This window comes from Balaenoptera physalus (assembly GCF_965194825.1).
Source record: "Balaenoptera physalus genome assembly, chromosome: 20".
Classification (NCBI taxonomy): Eukaryota; Metazoa; Chordata; class Mammalia; order Artiodactyla; family Balaenopteridae; genus Balaenoptera; species Balaenoptera physalus.
Window position 1 is genome coordinate 47067798 of NC_138901.1, and position 21761 is coordinate 47089558.

A 21761-nucleotide genomic window follows, 5' to 3' on the forward strand; every position below is an offset into this window, starting at 1 on the left:
GCCCAGCACAGAATGTTTAGGGTTACTATGACCAATTGTCATAGCCTATAGGGTGTCTGGAACGTTTGAAGAGTTTGTTTTGATCATCCAACCTGGTTACTAATGGGTTAATTTTAAGAACTGACATTAACTCAAGGTGGGGAATCACTGGGCTCCTGAGTTGTCTCATCCATTTGTGGGTGAGTTATAGTCTAATTCTAGACCGAGTTCTAGAGAAACCTGTTTAGAGAAAAGAGTGAAATGGGATTAGAGCTACAGTTGCATGAAAAGTTTTGAGAGCTGAGTTTTATACACTGTCAGGTAGGCGCGGGTAATCAACGATTCTAACAGTTTTTGAAGCGGAAGCATGCGCAGTGTGGTGGGGTAGGGATAACACTTGGCATTCCAGACCCAGCTAGTCGTCTATCCCTGGGATCTGCATCGTCAGGAGCTACAAAAATCAGATTCCGGGACCGGTAGGCAAGGACGGGGGCTTTCGCAGTCGGGCGCGCTCCGCCCCGTGCTCCGTCCCGCCCCTTGCCCCGGCCCCGGCTTCCTCGTGACCCCCGCGCCCCGCCCCCTGGCCGAGAGCACCTCCGGCTGATTGGCCCTCCGCGGCGTATCCTCCGGCTGGCAGCCAGGCCGGCGTGTCACGTGGCCGAGCGGCGTCCTGGGCGCCGAGCTGCGGGCTGTTGGGCATGGACTCTCGGACCGCCGGGGCCCCGGCGCTGGGGGCGGTGAAGCAGCCGCCGGGTCTGCCGCTGCTGAGCACGCGGGAGGCGCCCCCCAGCCCGGGGGTGAGCGCGGCGCGGGGCCTGGGCGCGGCTACCACCTGCGGCCCGGGGCGGGAAGTTGCGGGGCTCGCGGGGCGGGCTGGGCGGGGGCCGCGGGGAGCCGGGGAAGCGCCTCGGACCCGCCTTCTGCAGCCCCGCCGTTTGGGCGCGCGCCCGAGCTGGAAACGGCCGGGCTGTGGGGCGCGGCACCCCGAGGACGTGGGTGGGCGCGCCGGGCCGGGAGGGCTGGCTGTCGGCCGCAGGGCGCCTGTGCGTCCTTGCTAAATGGGAGGTGATGCTGCTGACCCAGAGCTGGAGCCGCTACTGGGGGGCCTGGGCTGGGGCCAGGTGAGGGCAGCGAGGAGAGCGACTTTTCCTGAAGGGTCCGTGTGCCTTGGTGGGGATGCTCAGCTAAGCCTCAGCACCAGATGATGCCTCATGCGCTCTCGCCTTTTCTCTTCACTGAAACCAAAAGGCCGCGTTTGACGCAGGGTTTCCAGAAACTTGTTTTCATTTGTGCGCCAGACGCTCCTGGCTTTTCAGAGACCGTTATTACAGTCATCTGCCCTTGTTTACAGTCAGCAATCCGTGTTAGAGGGTGAGCTCCTTGAGGGTAGGAACCCTCTGTTTAGTGCTGTAAACCCGGCGCCTAGCATAGTGCCTGGCACCGTAGACACACATATTAATTGGATGGAGGAATGGAATGCTTGTCTAAGCATCAAAGATATCATCTCTGAACCAAAATATGAAAAATGTAGTGATAAGCTTATAAGGAAAATTACTTTGGGGTGCAGGTAGGATGAAACTAATTTTGTCAGAGCAGAGCAGGAAGGTTTGTGCACTTTCTCTCCAAGATGAGACGATGGTGGTCCTGGCAAAGGCGTGGAGATGAAGAAATGCGGGGCAAATGGCTGGGAGCTTGGGTCCCGGTGCTGGGAGAGAGAAGTATGCTGCACAGGTTGATGGAGCGTGAGGGGGAGGTGTGGATGCCACGGCGAATTTTGTGCTCCAGCAGTGGAGGCCTGTTGAGTTTTTCATCAGAGGAGTCATTAAGCGTGTAAGGCTGCGCAAGATGGGTGAGTGGGAAGGCAGTTAGGGAGCTCTTGCGGTGGAAGAGATGAGAGGTCCCACTACTGGTCGGCAGGAGTGACCAGGAGTTGTCGCTGACTACAGGAGATGGAATTGACTCATTAAATCCAGGTAGGACTAGATCATGAACTAATTGGGGCAGGTGCCAAACGCAGTTTAGATGTAGGGGCAAAGAAGGTGGATTTCAATTCAACAGATGTTATATTCCTGCTGTGTGCTAGGTGTTTTCATAAATGTTACCTCATTATAAACCTCCTGCAAGGTCAGAACAGTCATCCCCAATTTCCAGAGAAGGAAACCCAGGTGTGGTGGCTGAAGTGATGTGTCCAGGGTACACACTGAATGAATGGGTTTGAAATCAGGTCTTCTCATGCAGGCTGTGAACATTTCTCATCCCACTTAGAAAGAGGTCTTAACAGGTGATAGGATTTCAGGAACTTTTGAGTGATGGGAGCAGAGAAGCATATGGGTGGCTATGGGAGAAGACGATTTCCCTTTAACAACTAAAGCTCTGTTGTCCCCATGTGTCAGTCAGGAGACAGAGAATTTGATAAAGGAGCTGTTAACTAGACAAAAAGTTAAGTAACTGAAAAGCTAAAAACAGGGAGGTAGCCCCTGCGGGGAAACAGCGACCAGCCCTAGGGCTGACGGAACAAAGGGGTGAGGTTGGAATGACTGAAATGTACAAGCTCAGAGGAGAGGCTTTGCAGGGAGCTGAAATTCCAACCTCTGAGGAGGGGGTACTGTCCCAGCTAGTGCTAGAGTCTCCGAGCTTGGAGGAGGGGTCCTGTGGGCCCCGAGACTGAGGCCGCTCTAGAGAGGGCTTGAGAGGAGGCTGGCTCTGCACGTGCTGGCAAACTGTACACTGGATTCAGTGGCCACTCGAGGAAGACAGGCGATCCTGCTGGCAGGGGTGGTGCTGACAGGAAGAGGAAGCAGCAAGGCCCAGTCGAACAGGGCACAGCAGAGATGTGGGTGGCGGAGTCCCTGCCCCAGCCTCACAAAGGAGGGTGTATGGAAGCGTGGGTGTGGGGCTGAAATACTGGCCGTACCTGAGATATCCAAGTCCTGGGTAATTGTTTCTTCTTCCTGCAGGCTGCCTTTGCCCCAGCTGGCCGCTCCGGTCAGGAGAGAGAGACTGAGAAGGCCGCGGATCGACTAGGCAAGTAGGCAGCAGAGCCTGGGGTGGGTGTTGGGAGAGACCAAGGAGGTCTGTATTGTGAAAGCTTATCATCCGCGAGAGGCCCTTTGCCTCAGTGGCATTTAAACTACCTGAAAACATAAACTGTGCCTGCCTTCTCATGTGAATGAAAAGAGCTGGTAATTAACGGCCTTATTTAAGGCAAAACATCTTATTGAAAGTAAATGATCAACCCTACTTCTAAAACTGGAAACAGAACAACAATTTTTAAATAAGCGCTCCGGTGGCTGAGGAACTCTGCACACTTGTTACTGCTGCCCTCTTAGTAAGTCTGCCAAAAATCTCCCGAGTGCGCGACTAGGCCCTCTCTGGTCTGCCAGTTATTTTTTAAGACCTTCTTCCTTTTGTCGATTTCTTAGCCAGTGGAGCACAGAGCTTCCCTCATGATAGCCCTGCCCATGGTGAGGGCACCCATTGTGAAGAGGAAGGCTTTGCTGTGGATGACGAGGATTCTGATGGGGAACCGAGTCCCTGGGAGCTGTCAGAAGGGGTGTCCGGCTGTCCACGCAGGGAACAGGCTGCTGATCTTTTTAACGAGGACTGGGACTTGGAGTTGAAAGCAGATCAAGGGAATCCGTATGGTAGGTGTGGGGTTTTTGGGGTCCTAGGCCAGGCTTCTGAGACCCTCCTGCACGTTCACCCCTCAACAGTTTGGAAGAGGGACCCACATCCGTGAGCTTAGCCTGATAGCTCTCATAGGTCTGAAATTTCTGTGACAGCTCCTGTTTCATACGGGGGGGGAAAAAGTGCCAGTTTTGCATTTTATTATATAATGTATTGGTCAGTTTTAACATTGAAACAATGTTACCATCTCCAAATATCTTTGTGTGAATCCAGCGGCTGCAGACAGAAGTGCTCTGTTCACCAGTTGCTTCCTCTGCGCTGCTAGGAACCGGTGTCTGAGAAGCAGGACTGTGGGTGGCGTCAGAGTGAAGGTGCTTGGGATTCTCCACCAAAGGAGGACTGTGTGTGTGTGGTGTGTGTGTGTGTGTGTGTGTGTGTGTCTTTGTCTGTGTGTCTGTGTCTGTGTGCGCGTGTGTGCATGTGTTTAAGCAAAGACAGTGCAAGTGTCTGTCCCCTAGACATTGTTGGCTCTCTCTTTTCACTCTCCCTCCTTCCTTTAATTTGTCTTTTAAAACTGCCTGCAGATGCTGACGACATCCAGGGTTGCCTTTCTCAAGAGGTCAGACCCTGGGTGTGCTGTGCCCCGCAAGGAGACATGATCTATGACCCCAGTTGGCACCATCCACCTCCACTGATACCCCATTATTCCAAGATGGTCTTTGAAACGGGACAGTTTGATGATGCCGAAGACTGAGGGCATAGCTTTTGCCTGGTGAGTGGGTGGGCCCTCCAGGTCAACGTCTCCTTTCTTTGAGGTGAGATGTCATATATGAGGAAACATTCCCAGTGATCCCCAAGTCGGGCACACAGACTGGTGTTAAATAAGGTCCTCTGTCCCCCAGTTCTGTTGTTGTTGTTGTTTTTAATGAGCTCCTCCTTGGAACGTGTGAGTGTTTATGTCTGTGTCGGGAAGGAATGGTGTTCTTTATAAATAAAAGTAGAAAAAAAAACCAGCATGCTTTTGCCTACTTTTTTAACCCCCTTTTTCATTAGATACTTCTGAGCAAAGCCTCACTCCTTCATTTAAAGCCCCTCACTTACATTTTCAGGATTGATGTTGTCTGAGATGAAACTACTCTGTGAAAGAAAACGATACTTTAGTTTTTGCCTCTGTAGATCTGGCCCTATTGACCAGAGATTGGAACCCAAGAGGCACTGGTGACTTTGCGGCTGACTGCTATTCCTGTTGATGGAAAATTGACCATTTACTTAGTTAACAAGGACTTTCTGTAGGCTGGAAAATGAAATGGCAAATTAATTAAACCAGCAGTTGTATAGCCCTCAGTTGGCATGAAAGGATTTTACACTCTACTTTCCATTTAACCTTTTAATCCTTACAATTACTTACATGTCACTTAAATTTTTTTTTTTAACCTCATTTGGGAGATGAGGAAAATAAGGCTCAAAATGTTTTGACCTCTCCCAGATCACACAGCCAGGAAACGGCAGAAATGTGACCTGAACCCTCACATGACTCTGAAGTCTGTTCCCATGGTTGCCCGTGTGTGTGTGTGTGTGTGTGTGTGTGTGTGAGCCTGGAGGTGGGGCCTGGGGGCCACACCTCGGCAGGTCTGTGACACACCAGACCATGTCACCGTTGCCTCTTGGGCAGGCTAGGGATTGCTTCTTACCTCCCTGCCTCCGTATTGAAGCTGAATCAAGAAAAAGTTTCAGATCTGAAATCCACGGCAGTTAAATGAACAATTAACCATTTAAGCTATTTTTCAGAGACCCCATAAAATGTGTGAATAAGGCAGCACCTTATGAGGGAGGGCAGTAGCTTTGGCTGTGAAGAGCCCCCATGGCCAAGGTTGTCCTAGGGAGAAAAAATGGTCCCTTCCGCTGTCCTTGCTGGAGAGACAGTCGTAGACCACATCCCCACACCACTCTTGCTTTACTCCTCCCAGTGCCATGGCTGATTAGACCATGAGCGTGTCTGACGTGAAAAGAGGAACTTGAGAAATTGAGCTAAGAAACACTGAGGGCTTGAGGAGCATGGCAGAGCTGCCAAATAGAAAGGTGGTGTTATGGACAGGTTACGTCGGCCCATGTGCAATTATGAGGCAGCTGAACCTGAGTAAAAGCAGAAGTCACGAGGTGGGGAGATTACACGTATGTCAGAGGGAGGGACGGAAGAAAGAGTAAGGAAAGTACACGTGCATGAGTATCTGAGCAAAGAAAATTTACAAGCTGCCGCTGCTGGGATCCATGGAATGGTTGTGAATTTAGACTCTCCTGCTTTTCAAAAGTTACTCTTTGCAGTTCCTCCCGGTTCTTTCCAGCAATATTCTCTTAGAGTTAAAGACATTAGAATGGCTTTCACAGCCAAAAGTTGTGTGTGTCAGGAGAACAAGAAAAGGGGGGAGGGGCTAGTCAATTGTTCTGATTTAGGTATCGTTCTGGTTCCCCTCCTAGGATGGATCAAACAGAGAAGGATGGAGATGGGTAACTCCCCAGGCTGTGAACACTGGTTCACAGCCTGGGGAGTTAAGTGGGGTGAAGGGGGGTGAAGTTCAAGTAAGAAAAAGAAAGTAGGGATGTGGAAAAATACTAATGATATAATAAGTGAAAATATAGACTATAAAACCACTCTGATTATACTGGAAACATGAAAAAATGGCATATGTAAGTGATAAGGATTAATATGGACAAATGGAAACAATTTGATTAGACGGTGGAGGTGTTGGCAGTTTGCTTTTATATTTTTGTTATTTTAGTATAGATTTTGCAATGAGGTATTTAAAGACAAGTTGTTATCCTAAAACAGAGTTGCCTCCTCTGCCTAGCCTTCCCCATTCTGTCTGACAAATATCCCAACACTTGGCTCCCTCTGCTGCAATCACCGGCTTACGGGTCCACCTCCCTCCTTAGGGTGAGTGCTCTTTGAAGGCAGGACCACATCTTACTCCTCAGTATCCCTGTTTCATAGCTTTTGCCCAGCATGAAAACGTTCAGTAAATACTGGCTCAAATTCAGTCTTCTTCAGTAATGGTGCAGTATTTGCCCAGGCTGTGTTTAGGGTTGACTGACAACATCCCTTTCAACAAGCTGGTGATGAAAGAACAAGGTAGGGACTTCCCTGGAGGTCCAGTGGTTATGACTCCGTGCGTCCATTGCAGGGGGCACAGTTTTGATCCCTGGTTGGGGCACTAAGATCCCGCATGCCGCACAGCATGGCCAAAAAATGAAATAATTACCTCAGAAGGAGCCCATTCATTGCTGGCTGGTGCTACTTGTTGGAAAAGTCTCTCTTGTATGGAGTTGGAGTCTACCCATTTGGTGGTCGTGGTCTGCTCTGTGGTCCTGACACTCTTTCCAGTGTAGGAAATGAGCACTCTTATCCTCTCTCCGGCTTTTCCTTTTCTAGGCTGTTGTAAACATGTGTCTGGAATCAGGGGGCCGGGGGTGGGGGGAAGGAGGTGGAAGGGGAAGGGAGAGGGGACTGTTTTGGGGATTTTTGAGGTTTTGGCAGGCGTTGCAGCATTGAGAGAGGTTGAGCTTGTTCAGCGAGGGCTTGTGGAATAGAGGAGGGCCAAGGACAGCGCCCTGGGGAGCGTTAGCGATTACAGGGTAAATGGAAGAATCGGATCCCAAGGGCAGGCTGTGGCAGAGGAGGAGGAAAACCAGGTGAGTGTAGGCACCACTCAAGCCAAATCTAAGGAGAAGAGAGTTTTAAGGAAGAGGGAGCGGCCATCTCTTCTAGAGAGAGGCAAAGTAAGATGCAGGCTGAAAAGGTATTTTGGGATGTGGGAATCAGAAAGTGCTCAGAGAATGTATTGACTTGGGGCAGGGATGGGGACAGGGCATTGCAGGCTAACACATTTTGGGGGACGCACCTGAGCCTTTGGTGCTACTGTTTCTCTTGGCTGGGGGGGCAATGGTGACATCCGGCCAACTTCTCTCAGAATGCACAAGCCAGGCTGGAAGAGGCAGCCATGGGACAGAAAAGGAGGGACCAGGGAGAGGGACAGAAGTGGGCAGAGTCTGCTGGAGAAATAGAGGCACGAAGGGACTGTTCGGAGGGACAGAAGAGAAACTCTTATTCTGGCGTTTCTTTCAGACAACATCATTTACCAGGAAAGAAACCACAGCTGACCACTTTAAAAATCTCGGGTGATGGAAAAGAGAGGAAAAACGTGTTTATCGTGTGGCTGGATGACATTTCAGATATACCCTCATTTCTCTCCTGCCCTCTCTCCGTGCAAGCAGGCTCATTGCCTTAGTGGAGGCATGTGACAGAGTCGAAACAGCCAAGAAATTTTTTTAGTTTTGGTTTTACAAAAAGGGATTTTTAAATTAAAAAAAAATATTTTTTGGTAAGGAGGCAAGGGAGTTTGGGGCCAACAGACTATGAATCTTGTAGACATTTGGGAAGAAAGAATTTTCCCCAAGCCAAAAAAAAAAAAAAAAAATTCCCTGGGCTATGAGAAGGAAGATGGAGAGAAGAGAGAGAGAGATCTGGAGACGCTGAGAGCAGATGGAAGGATGAGCCCTGCTTCTCGGTGTGTCCCTGGGGAATTAGGTCCCCAGAGACTGATAGATGTTGGTTCTTTTAGGCAGTCAGGACCATCTGGCAAAAGGTGCCCAGGCCTTGAGCATGCAGAGAACCTGATGGACCCAGAGGGGCCGTGGGACAAAGAGGACCTGTGAAGATGGATATTGGATGATGTCATGCACTGCTTGAGGAAGTGAGAACCCCAGAAGGCCCAGATGGAAGCTCGGTGTCGGAAATTGGGATGGTCAGAGAGACGACAGTTTTGCTTCTTGAACCCCCAAGATGCAGGAGATGCAGAGTTAACAGAAGCCTAGATGAGAACGACTTACTGCTGGAGGCAGGGGACCAGACCATCAGGTAGGTAGAGAATGGCATATTGAAAGTATCATCATGGGTTGATTCATATCAGAGTGCTGATAATTTTTTCTTCGTTTTTATTTTCTATCTGGATGAAAAACTTGCCATTTTTGTACTGTGGCAGAACAAACAGAATTGTGCCGTTCACAGTTTGTATAAGTGGTTTTGTGTATTATTATTTTTTTAAGTTACAAATGCATTGGAAGTTTCCTGGGTACTCTTTTTTAAAAATTTTATTTATGTTTATTTTTGGCTGCGTTGGGTCTTTGTTGCTGCGCACGGGCTTTAGCTGCGGCGAGCGGGGGCTACTCTTCGTTGCAGTGCGCAGGCTTCTCATTAAGGTGGCTTCTCTTGTTGTGGAGCGCGGGCTCTAGGTGCGCAGACTTCAGTAGTTGTGGCACACGGGCTCAGTAGCTGTGGCGCACAGGCTTACTTGCTCCCCGGCATGTGGGACCTTCCCGGACCAGGGCTCGAACCCGTGTCCCCAGCATTGGCAGGCGGATTCTTAACAACTGCGCCACCAGGGAAGTCCCAGTTTTGTGTATTTTTGATGGCTCTGGTGTGTTTCTGTCTGTTATAGCTTTCTTCCCTTTGGGAAGGTCTGGGGGAATGTACCCTTTCACCCCACCCCTAAATTAGTTTGGTGCTGTTTATAGTGGGGACAGTTTGGTCATCCTGAGACCCCAGGGCGGGGATGGTAGATGGTGCTTCCCCTAACTTTCTCTCAGATGCCTGGGTGGCTGGGTGGGTTGACTGTGAAGGCTGCAGGGACCACTCTCTTTATATACAGAAGCAGCTGGCTGGACTCTGCAAGGCTCCAGTGCCCTGAGGAAATCGGAGACTGTCTTCCAGGGGGACGGAAGCACACTCGCTGGCTAAGTAAATATCTTGGCGCTGCACTGCCCTTGGTTTTCCGGAATTTGCATTCTTGGGCCCAGCTTTTCACAGGATGGTTGGACTATGGAGAAAGAGGAAAAAACACAAAAAACAACCCAATACTCTGGCTGTAGCCCATCTGGATTCTGCCTCCCAGTTCTCCCAGAGCAGATTCCCCACCCAAATAGCAGAATGCTGGATCTGGAGCACTCTGTGTGAGCGTGCACACGTGTGTGTGAGTGTGGCAGGCCCAGGAGAAGTTGGAGGGTGTAACAGGAGGGCAAGCAGCACGGCTGGCTCCCACTTTGTTGACTTAGCGAGTCTGGCTGCAAAGCCAAGGCCTTTGGAAAGAACGGCCCCCCAGCTTCTGGCAGTTTCTGTTGAGCTGGTTCCAGGACTGAGCTAGATCCTGCAGGTGCTGATGGGCAGGAGGAGAGTTCAGTTGGGTTCCAGGGCACCAAAGTTTGGAGAGTTCCACCAGGATTTGTGCTTGCTGCGGGCCTGGGGAAAAAAACACAGCCACAGTTTCAGAAGGAGATATTTCTCTCCGTCTTACAGGATTCTCCCGTCCTCCCCTTTGAGTCAGAGAGAGAAATTTCCCTAGGAGGCAGGCTCCCACTCTCTGACCATTGCAAGGTACAGTTGGCTTTTCTTTTTTACTTTTCCACCCACCCTCCCCTTTTCTGGTGAGGTGATTTTGATTTCAAAAGCCATTTCCTCTGACAGCTTCTCATTAGCTGTTGAACAAATGTGGCAGATATAAGTCAGAGCCATGTGTTTGGCAACTCAAGGCAGGCGCCTGAATTTCTCCTGGCTGCCGCCTGTAGCGTTATTCCATCCCTCCAGCAGGTGGCAGTAAAGACCCATCGCCGCTCTGTCTCCTGCGTGACCCACGGGGAGGGAAGAGTGAGGGGCCCTGGAGGAGATGCTGAGCTTGCTCGGGGTTACCTTCCTGTCAGTGGGCGTCCTACTGGTTGGCAAGCTCACCTGTGAGTTCATGGCAGGATTTACTCCTGATTTTATAGTTGGGTTTTCTCAGAAAAAGTTACTGTGAAATTTAGGGTAAGAGTCATCATTATCCCCCTCTCCCCTACCCCAGCACCTACCCCAGAGTCTGGCATATACTAAGTGCTTAATATATGCTTGCTGTGTAAATTTTTTTTTTTTAAGAGAGTAGATCTTTTTATTTTTAATTAATTTATTTATCTTTGGCTTCGTTGCTGCGCGTGGGCTTTCTCTAGTTGCGGCGAGCAGGGGCTACTCTTCATTGCAGTGCGCGGGCTTCTCATTGTGGTGACTTCTCATTGCGGAGCACGGGCTCTAGGCGCACGGGCTTCGGTAGGTGTGCCACGCAGGCTCAGTAGTTGTGGCTCGCAGGCTCTAGAGCGCAGGCTCAGTAGTTGTGGTGCACGGGCTTAGTTGCTCCGCGGCATGTGGGATCTTCCCGGACCAGGGCTCGAACCCGTGTCCCCTGCATTGGCAGGCGGGTTCTTAACCACTGCGCCACCAGGGAAGCCCCGCTGTGTAGATTTGATCTTTAGTCGTCAATTTATTTCTGAACACCTGCTATATACTATGTACTCAGGATGGACCTGGTTTCTGCTTTCAGGGAGCTCAGAGTCTAGGGGGAAGTTGATGGCACATCAATGGACCCTTATGTTAGCACAGGAGAACTACAAAAGCCCAGGGTATGGTGGGAACCCAGAAGAAGGGGTGGGAGGTCAAGGAGACCCCTCAAAGCAGACAGCCTAGAAGCAGAGTCCTGGAGGACTTGGCCAGGAAGTGGGATGGGTGGTCGCCCAGGCAGAGGGAGCTGTGTGTACAAAGGCCCCCAGGTGTGAGAGGTCTTGTGTGTTTGGGGACATGGTGAGGGATGGTCAGGTAAGCAAGAGTCCTTGGAAGCTATGCCAAGGGGCTTGCAGGGTTCTTAGCAGGAACGTGTCCTGGGCAGATTTTCACTTTCGGAAGAACTTTCTAGTTCCTGGTGGAGACTGGTGGGAGGAGGCTGAGACTCAAGCCAGGGAGGTCAGTCTGGGGGCTGTAATCTAGTAAGAGAGGATGGGGACCTAAACTAGGGTGATAGCTATGGAGATGGAGGGGAACGAACAGATTGGGACTATTTATAGAAGTGGGGACAGATTGGCTGTAAGGGTAGAGCAAGAGACAGGAAAGAGTCTGGGATGAGCTTGAGGTCCGTCCTGGCTTGGGCAACCAGGTGGATGAAACAGTCTCTTACGAGTGAATGATCTTTAGATTCATAAGACCTTTCACAGCCAGTATTTTAAGAGGAAGGTGCTCCCTGTTCCAGATGTTCAACTTTGCTCTCAGGGTTTGGAGGACTCCCGGGGCTGTGTAGCCCTCCACCTTGAACTTCACCTGTGAAGCTCACACGTCCAGGGCACCCTCTGTCTTTCCTATGCTTGGAGAGCAGATGCTCAGGAGATGGAACCTTCTTGCACATGGCGTGTGGGGTGGACACTCTGATTGCCTCCCTGACATCCATTGCCCTCCTCTTGATGATCACCCCTTCCTCGTGTCTCTCATGGACCATGGGGAAAGCTAACCCCACCCCTGGACGTAGGGGTGGGGTATGGGGGTCAGGTCTAAGTTGACCTGTATATCTCATCTTCTGTATGAGTCTCCTAGGCCTGCTTAACAAATAACCATGAACTTGGTGGCTTAAGACAACAGAAACTTATTTTCTCGCAGTTCTGGAGTCCAGAAGTTCAAAATCAAGTTATCGGCAGGGCTGTGCCCCCTCCAGAGGCTCTAGGGGAGATTCTGTTCCTTAATCCCTTTAGCTTCTGGTGGCTGCCAGAATCCTTGGCTTGTAGCTGCTCAGCCCAGGCACTGCCTCCCCTTCACAAGCCTCTCCTATTCTCTTCTGTCTCTTGTAAGGATACTTGTCATCGGATTTAGGGCCTACCTGGGTTATCCAGGATGATGTCATCACAAGATCCTTAACTTAATTGCATCTACAAAGACCATTTTTCCCAATAAGGTCACATTCACAGGTCCAGGGGTTAGGAGGGAGACATATCTTTTTGGGGGCTGCCATTCAACCCACTACAGCCTCTGTGGGTGGCAAGACAATGAAATTGGGACCATGATGACATCATTGAGCCCCTATGGACCAACCCCGGAAGCCTGCCTGCTTCAGGACTATCAGTTATGCAATTCAATAAATCATCCTTACTGCTTTGACATGACTTTCCCCCGTCGCTTGCTGCTGAATGCCTCCCGACTGATAATATGTGCCCATTTGGAGTCCTGCATGCAGGCAGTTGGGTGTGGGGAGAGATCACAGCAATTGGAATTCTCCTCTGCTGGGCTCTATTGTTGACACTCTGTGTGACCTTGGGCAGACCACAGGCTCCCTGACCATCGGTTTGAATGCATAAATGGGGCCCTTGTCCCTGCGAAAGGCTCTTCAAAATGGAAGCCACTGTGGTTTCTGTTGTTATGGCCTCTGCATTCCAAGAAAGACGTAATAGAACTGGAAAGGGGCCAAACAATGGAGTGATGAAGGGCTTTTTACCATCAGGGCAAGCTCCACAGTGAGAATTCTCCAGCCGGGAAAGATGGAGGCTGAGGAGGGGACAGAACTAAAGTCCTTTCTATGATAAGGCATATCCACAAGGCGGAACAGACTTGTTCCTCAAATCCCAGAGTCCTTAGAAGTCTAGGGGGGTACTCCTGAAACTTTGAGAAGTTGTTTCAGGGCAGATGATAGGAAGCGCTCTTTTCAACGGTGGAAAGGTTGACTGGAGGCATGTGGGCAGCGCGGTGTTCTGCACGCGGCATCGGGGAGACCTGGGTTCCACTCCTGGCCCCAGTGGTGTGACGGTGAGCAATCCTCTTTTCTCCCTGAGTCTCAGAGTGCTCGCTGGTAAACTGAGGGGCAATAAACCTGGCAGTAAGCCAGGAGTGAACTTCTACAGACTCACCACTGCGCTCCCCACCCCCCAGCGTTGACACCCCTGAGATCAGCTTCCTGCTTGTTACTAGTTTCTATCATGGGCTCACTGCAGAACCCCTGTGCATGCATGAGATCTTCTCTCCTCTCCCTTAGTCAGAACCACTTAAGCAATTCTCTCCTACCTTTCCTACGTCATCTATTTCGCCCTCCTTACCACTATCATTTCTCCCATCTGAAAACAACCCTCCCGTAATCCCACTTCTCTCTCTAGCTCCGGCCCACTTTCTCAGCCCTACTCTGCAGCAAAACACCTTGCGAGAATTGTCTGTACTTGTCTCTTTTGCTCAATGAATCTTTACAAAATGAACACACTCATGTAAGTACCATCTAGGTTTTCGAAAAACAAGGAATATTATCAATACCTCAGAAGCCCTGTCTTCCTCCCAATCACTTACCCCTCTCTACACCCCAAAATAACAACCATCCCAACTTATAACACCATAGATGAGTTTTATCTTTTTCATCTTATTGCATAAAATACTTAAATTTATCATCTTAAACATTTCAAAGCATACAATTCAGTGGCATTTAGTACACTCATAGTGTTGTGCAAACATCCCCGTGACCTAGTTTCAGAACATTTTCATCACTTCAAAAGGAAACCCCACACCTATTAGCAGTCACTCCCCATCCCCCATTCTCCTTAGCCCCTGGCAACCACGAATCTGCTTTATGTCTCTATGGACTTGCCATTTCTGGACATGTCATATAAATGGAATCACACGATATATGGCCTTTTGTGTCTGGTGTCTCTCACTTAGCAAAATGTTTTCAAGGTTCATCCATGTTGTAGCATGTGTCAGTACTTCATTCCTTCTTTACGGCTGAATAACATTCTGTTGTATTTCTACACCACATTTCTGTATCCATTCATCAGTTGATGGACATTTGGGTTGTTTCCACCTTTTGGCGATCATGAATAGTGCTGCTATGAACATTCGTGTACAGATTTTTGTTTGAACACCAATTTTGTCTGTTTTCAAACTTTAACATTGGGCACATGATTCATATTCTTTTTTAAAAAATTAATTAATTATTTTAAATTGAAGTATAGTTTATTTACAATGTTTCAGGTATATAGCAAAGTGATCCAGTTATATATATGTATTCTTTTTCAGATTCTTTTCCATTACAAGTTATTACAGGATACTGAATATAGTTCCCTGTGCTATACAGTAGGTCCTTGTTGTTCATCTATTTTATATATAGTAGTGTGTATCTGTTAATCCCAAACTCCTACTTTGTCCCTTCCCCCCCTTTTCCCCTTTGGTAACCATTTGTTTGTTTTCTATGCCTGTGAGTCTATTTCTGTTTTATAAATAAGTTCATTTATATCATTTTTTTTAGATTCCACATATAAGTGATATCATATGATATTTGTCTTTCTCTGTCTGGCTTACTTCACTTAGCTGCAAATGGCATTATTTCATTCTTTTTTTATGGCTGAGTAATATTCCGTTGTACATATATACCACATTTTCTTTATTCATTCATCTGTCGATGGACATTTAGGTTGCTTCCATGCCTTGGCTATTGTACATAGTGCTGCTATGAATATTGGGATGCATGTATCTTTTCAAATTAGAGTTTTCGTTTTTTCCAGATAGATGCCCAGGAGTGGGTTTGCTGGATCAGATTCATCTTCTTTTTCTGTCTGGCTTCGTACTTTGTGAAGATTATATTCTCTAATGAGAGATTCATCCACATTACTGCATAGCAGTAGCTCGCTCATTCACATTGCTCGATAAAATGTCATTATGTGAATATATCAATTTTATCTAATCTATTGTTGATGGGTCATGTCCAGTTCTGGGTTATTACAAAGAATGCTAAGAATACCTAGGAATGGAATCACTGGGTCATAGATGCTGCCAAAGGGTTTTCCAAGGTTGTTGCAATTTTCACTCCCCCAGAAATATGTGAAAGTTTTACTTGCTCCACATCTTCACTAACACGTGACATTTCCACCCGAATGTTTAATAGCTATCTCAAACCCAGTAAGCCCCAAACTTAACTCTTACGTTCTCCTATAAACCTGTTCCCTCTTTAGTCGATGGCAACTTTGTCCTTCCAATTGCTCAGGCCAGAAACCTGGGAGTCACCACGATCTTCCCTTTTTTGATACCTGACATCCAACACATCCAAAATATGACCTCATCCTTTATCCTGCTGCCATCCTTGCTGGAGCCATCGTTTCTCACCTAGATTCCTGGAATGTCTTCCTATTTGGTGTTCCAGCTTCCATTCCACATATGAGCACAGCAGCTGCCAGGGTGATCTTTTTAAAAAAAATTGTGGTAAAATATGCATAACATAAAATTTACCATTTTAACGGGTATGGTTCAGTGGCGTTAAGTACATTCATGTTGTTGTGCTACCATCGCCACAGGGTGATCCTTGTGTGCATAAGGTAGACCATGTTAATCCTCTGCTCAAACTCCTCCAATGGACCCACACTCCGGAGGAAGAGTCCAAGGTCTTACGACAGCACGCCAGGCCTTGGCCAACCTGGTCTCCTGTTATTCCTGTGATTTCATCTCCTTCTACTTCTCCTTGGCTCTCTCTACCCCAGCCCCTTGGGCCTTCTCGTGTTCCTGGAACAAGCCTGGCATGAGTCTGCCTTAGGGCCTTTGAGTTGGCGATCACCTCTGCCTGCCCGGAATGCTCTGTCCCAGAGAGTCTTACGGCTAACTCTCTTGCCTCCCCCACCCCCCCAGAGTCTTGCTCAATCAGCTTGAGGATTTTTGCCCACTATCTCTGAATTTAAATATAAGAGCTGGGACTTCCCTGGCGGTCCAGTGGTTAAGACTCTGCACTTCCAGTGCAGGGGGCACGGGTTCAATCTCTGGTCGGGGAACTAAGATCCCGCATAATGTGCGGTGCAGCCAAAAAAAAAAAAAAAAGAAAGAATTTATCTTTAAAAAATATATATAAGAGCTGGCTTGTGGTTAAAGAATTCTCACGGTAAAGGTTTTTTGTTTGTTTGTTTTCCTTCCCACCTGCTTCCAGTGTTTAACATGGGCAATTTTCCTTGCTCCTCTGGGGGGAAAAGGAGTTTATTTCTCGCCCACTCTTGTACTGAATATAGGGCCCAGCCTTATGGGAAGCTCTCCATTTAATTCTTCACCTTGACCGGGCTGGGGTTTGTCTCCTTGTCCACGCACTCTGTGAGGCCTTGAAAACCAGTGCTCAAGATCATGTGGGTTTGACACAGGTCCTCAGGGAGAAAGCCAGCTTCTACATTCTCTCCGGTTTCCTGCTTTCCCTTCCTCTTTGGCCTCTGACTATTCTTAACCCTTTATGCCATCTCACTTGGTGCCTTTAAAGGACTGAAAATGTTTTGTCCAGCCTTTTGACTGTTTCAGCAGGAAGTAGTTTGGGGTGTCTAGTCGGCTCTGTGGCCAGAATCAGAAGTCCGTTCAACGTCAGCTTTAGGGAGACAGCACATTGTAGGAGAAAAGACTGGGGTTCAGGAATCCTTGGTCCTGCCTTCAAACTAGCTGTGATTTTAGACCAGTCACATCACACGGACCCCCTGGGCCTCAGCTTCTCACCTGATAAAATAAGGGCTTAGGGGCGGATGGCCTCAAAGATTCTGTGATTCCACGTTAACTGACAGACCATCTCTGTTTTGATGGAGTTCATGACTGTGAGGGGAGAAAGCTCCCAGTTCAGGTGGCCTTTCTGTGTGCTCTCAATGATCTGCCAGGCCCTGGGTCTGGTTTGGGAGAGGAGATGACAAATGTGGAATGCCAGTGGTAAGAAATATGAAATGAAGGGCAATTTATCAATTCCCCAGAGACTGGGGGAGGGGCAGGGAGGAGGGAAGAGACTGACATTGGACATGGGAAAAGGGCCACGGATGCTGGGTGGGTAGCGGAGACAAGAGTATGGACATGGTGAGTCTGTGGGTGAGGATCTGCCCTTGTGCTGGTAACTTGGGTCCCTAAAAGAAGGTCCTGAAGACAGAGGCTTAGGGCTTGGCCAACAACCCCCCTTCCCCTTTTCTCCTTCCCAATCAATACATTGTTTAGTCTGGAGAGTTTTTTGGACTTCTATTAAATGAAACCACACCGTATATATTATATTGTGATTTCCCTTATTTGTTTAACATTGTGTTTATGGGATTCACTCATGAAGTTATAGCATATTTATTTTTATGGCTATGTAGTATTCCCTTGTATGAATAGAGAATATATATATATATATTTTTTAATTTTTTAATTAAAATATAGTTGATTTACAAAGTGTTACTTTCTGCTGTACAGCAAAGTGACTCAGTTATGCACATATATACATTCTTTTTTGTATTCTTTTCCATTATGGTTTATCCCAGGATATTGAATATTGTTCCCTGTGCTATAGAGTAGGAACTTGTTGTTTATCCATCCTATATGTAATAGTTTGCTTCTACTAACCCCAAACTCCCAGTCCCTCCCTCCCCCACCCACCTCCCCCTTGGCAACCACAAGTCTGTTCCTGAATAGAGAATATATATATTTTAACCCATTCTCATGTCCACGGGTGTTTGGGCTGTTTGCAGCTTTTGTTTTTATGAGCAGTGCTGCTGTGAACATCCTGGGGCCCATGTGGTGGAAGAGATTCTCCAGGTGCATTATGACGAGTAGAACTGCCTGTTCATAGAGTGTGTGTGTACTGGGTAATGCCAAACTATCTTCCAAATACTTGGGTCCACTACTCCTCCCAGCAGTCTGTGAGTGTTCCTAACACTCCGTAGCCTCAGAGCTCTCCTCGGTGCTGGCCTGTCCACTCAGCTGTGTCCACATCTCAGAGGCCCCTTGGTCTCACTTGGCCTCTGGCCTGAGTCCCTCTGGTTTGGTCCCCCCCTCCCACCACCCCCAGGCTGACCTGAACTTCCTGTTTCCCAGAGAGTTGGAGCCCTGGCTCATATTGTTGGCTCAGCCTCTGGGTCCAGGCATAGGGCTTCAGCCTTGTCCTGGGCCCTCTGGCTCCTGGGGGTCAAGGAGGCTAGACATCACTTTCTCTTGCCAAGCCAGGTGGCCCTGGAATTTTCCACCATGGAGGAGGCGGTGTTGTCTCCCCATACCTCCCAGAACCAGGAGTCCTTAAAGACAGCTTTAAGGGCTCTTCTTGAGGCCTTTGGGCAGATTAGCACCAGCCCTGTCAGCGCCGGCGGGAGGACGTGACATGTGTGCTGGCCTGATGTCTGTGCACAGCGCCAGCTCAACCAGCCGGGGGCCTCAGGTGTGCAGTGTGTGCAGAGCCGGCCCTGCCCAGCGGGGGAGCCCCGGGAGCCCACCTCCTCCTGTTGCATTCACCTTCCTGCCAGGTGCTTCCTTTCTGACAGTGGCTGCACCAGGGATGGCGCCCTGCATCCTGGGCTCGGAGGGTTTGGGGTTTTCCTTGTCATGGGAAGGCACGACAGTGTCGTGGTTCCCAACACAGGCCAACTTGGGTTAGAATCCCGGTTCTGGGACTTCCCTGGCGGTCCCGTGATTAAGACTCTGCGCTTCCACTGCAGGGGGCGTGGGTTCGATCCTTGGTTGGGGTACTAAGATCCCATATGCCCTGCAGCGCTGCCGAAAAATATATTAAAAAAAAAAAAAAAAAAGAATCCCGATTCTACCTCTTACCAGCTGTACTGGTGACCTAACCTCCCTCAGCCACTGTTTCCTCATTTGTAAAATGAGGACACCGTCTACATCTACAGTGTTATTAAATGAGAGAATGTGTGTAAAGCATTAGTACTCTCCCTGGCACACCCTGGACCCTGAGAACTGTTTTGGGTAGTTATTGTGACAATATAATGGTGGAAAGAACTGGGTTTAAAGCTAGAAGGACGTGGGTTTGAATCCTGATGCTGTCACCTCTTGCTTGTGTCATTTAGCCGGTGTGAGCCTCAGTTTTCCCCATCTGCAAAATGGTATATAATAAGAATTTCTACTTCACTGAAGTCATTGAACTAAAATGTGTAAAGAGCTTGGCAGAAAGTAGTTGCTTAATAAATATCAGTGACCGTTATTATTACATGAGAGGAAGGACTTTTATTTTCAGTTAAGGGAACTAGAGACACGATAACATAGAGAGTCATTATTTCCTGTGAAACAGCCCAGACTTCAAATTTTTACGTATTTGAAATTATTAAAAATACATTATAAACATTTTGGAAAAGAGAAAAGGAGAAAAATATCAAGAATTCCCCCAAGGTCCCACCACCTGAACATAAGCACTGTGACCATGTTGGTGTAAAACTCTTCTGGGATTTTTCCACACATATTTTATGAAGCAGTTGTAATAGTAGGATATGGACTTTTCTGTATTCTTTTTCCTTCACTTAACGCTGTATCATAAACATTTCCCCATGTTGCTACATGTTATTCGTAATTGTAATTTTTTATGATTGCATACCATTCTTAATTAAGACCTTTATGTGTAAACTTCTCCGGTATTTCAGGTTTTTTCCTTAAGATTCCAGAAGTCAAATTACTGGGTCACGGGGCATAAACACTCTTTATAGCTTCAGATTCATGTAGCCAAGTTGCTTTCCAAAAAGGTGGTATCAATTTGAATGCAGTAATGTCTGAAAAAGCTCATCCAACTGCATATCCATTGGTACTGGGTATTATAAATAGTTTTCTTGAGACTGATTTATGAACTAGGTCTTGTCTTTATCGGTAGCAGTTGCCAAGCCCAAAAAAGTGAAAAGGAGTTAGTAAACCACAGCAAACTTCATTAATGCAGAATCATGGAGTTGAAAAGTTAATACCTCTTGTCTCACCTGATTTTACCTTCTGCATTTAGACTATAAAGATGGATTGATACTATATTTTAATTTAACACAGTTTTTTAAAGTTTATTTTTTTCTGTTATAAGAGTACAATGTGATTATTAAACACATTTTGGAAACGACAGAAAAAGTTGAAAGATGACTCACTCTTAGTTTCAAGGGTAACATTTTAGTACATTTTCTTATTTTCTTCTAAACATTTTTCTCTTTTCACATAACTGAATATACTCTATGAATAATTTTAATTTCTTTTTTTGCTTGTTATAATATAGATATTTATTTATATAACTGTAAACATATATAGACATCCTTTTTTAGCCTATGTATTGTATTATTTTTATTGTCTTTTTTTTGAAAAGGAAACACATACTCATGATTTTAAAAAATTCGAATAGGGCAGGGTGTACAATAAAAAGTCTCTTTCCCACCCTTGACCTCAGTCATCCTCTCCAGAGGAACCATTGTCATAATTTTCTTGTGTATCCAGAGAAATTCTATGCATATTCAAACATAAATGGGCTTTTCTACACAAATAATAGAGTGCCAGACATACTAGTTTGCACCTTGCTTTCTTGTCTGTTTCACTTAATGTATCTTGGAAGTCATCCCACAAAAGCACATATGATTTTGACATGGTCTTTTTAATGGCTGATAAAATATATTTCATGGATGTACCATAATATATTATCCAGTCTGCTACTGAAGACTATTCCTTTCTTTGGTTCCTATAGACAGTGTTTCAAGCAACAGTGCTGCCCTTCATGCACGTGTCAGTCACGTCTGTAGGATAAATTTGTAGCAGTGAAATTTTGCTAGGGCAGCTGATGCATTTTAACATGTACACCCGTTAAATTTTGATAGACACCATCAGATTGCCTTCTATAGGACTTGTACCCAATTAAACTCTACCCAGTAGCATATAAAAGTTCCTGTTTCGGGGCTTCCCTGGTGGCACAGTGATTAAGAATCCGCCTGCCAATGCAGGGGACACGGGTTTGAGCCCTGGTCCGGGAAGATCCCACATGCCGCGGAGCAACTAAGCTTGTGCGCCACAACTACTGAGCCTGCTCTCTAGAGCCCGCGAACAACAACTCCTGAGCCTTCGTGCCACAACTAGTGAAGTGTGCACGCCTAGAGCCTGTCTGTGCTCTGCAACTAGAGAAGCCACCGCAATGAGAGGCCCGCGCACCGCAACTAGGAGTAGCCCCCGCTCACCACAACTAGAGAAAGCCTGCACGCATCAAGGAAGAGCCAACACAGTCAAAAATAAATTAAAAAAAAAAAAAATTCCTGTTTCCGGGCTTCCCTGGTGGTGCAGTGATTAAGAATCCGCCTGCCAATGCAGGGGACGTGGAGCGGAGCAACTAAACCCGTGAGCCACAACTACTGAGCCTGCGCTCTGGAGCCCGCGAGCCACAACTACTGAAGCCCGTGTGCCACAACTACTGAAGCCCGCGTGCCAGAGCCTGTGCTCTGCAACAAGAGAGGCCACCGCGATGAGAAGCCTGTGCACCGCAACGAAGAGTAGCCCCCGCTCCCCGCTACTAGAGAAAGCCCGCGTGCAGCAACAAAGACCCAACACAGCCAAAAAAGTAAATAAAATAAATAAGTTAAAAAAA

At 47.7% G+C, this 21761-nt stretch overlaps 2 protein-coding genes across 4 annotated transcripts in view; both read left to right on the top strand.

Moving 5' to 3' along the window:
• Positions 1-618: 618 nt before the first annotated feature.
• COPRS (coordinator of PRMT5 and differentiation stimulator) overlaps positions 619-21761 on the top strand; it is a 48126-nt gene continuing 26983 nt past the window's right edge. The window contains exons 1-7 of one of the 3 annotated variants that reach the window (XM_082442308.1): positions 619-776; positions 2937-3007; positions 3406-3623; positions 4191-7293; positions 8223-8518; positions 9309-9397; positions 9953-10030. In XM_082442308.1, the coding sequence (XP_082298434.1) occupies positions 678-776; positions 2937-3007; positions 3406-3623; positions 4191-4360 (558 nt within the window). In that variant the 5' untranslated portion in view covers positions 619-677 and the 3' untranslated portion in view covers positions 4361-7293; positions 8223-8518; positions 9309-9397; positions 9953-10030. The remainder of the gene's footprint in view (positions 777-2936; positions 3008-3405; positions 3624-4190; positions 7294-8222; positions 8519-9308; positions 9398-9952; positions 10031-21761) is intronic. The other 2 variants (XM_082442310.1, XM_082442309.1) reach the window with 2 other exon arrangements.
• The window catches only part of EVI2B (ecotropic viral integration site 2B), a 449729-nt gene continuing 443182 nt past the window's right edge, over positions 15215-21761 (top strand). Inside the window, exon 1 of the mRNA XM_082442288.1 lies at positions 15215-21434. The gene's annotated coding sequence lies outside the window, so the exon portion shown is untranslated. The remainder of the gene's footprint in view (positions 21435-21761) is intronic.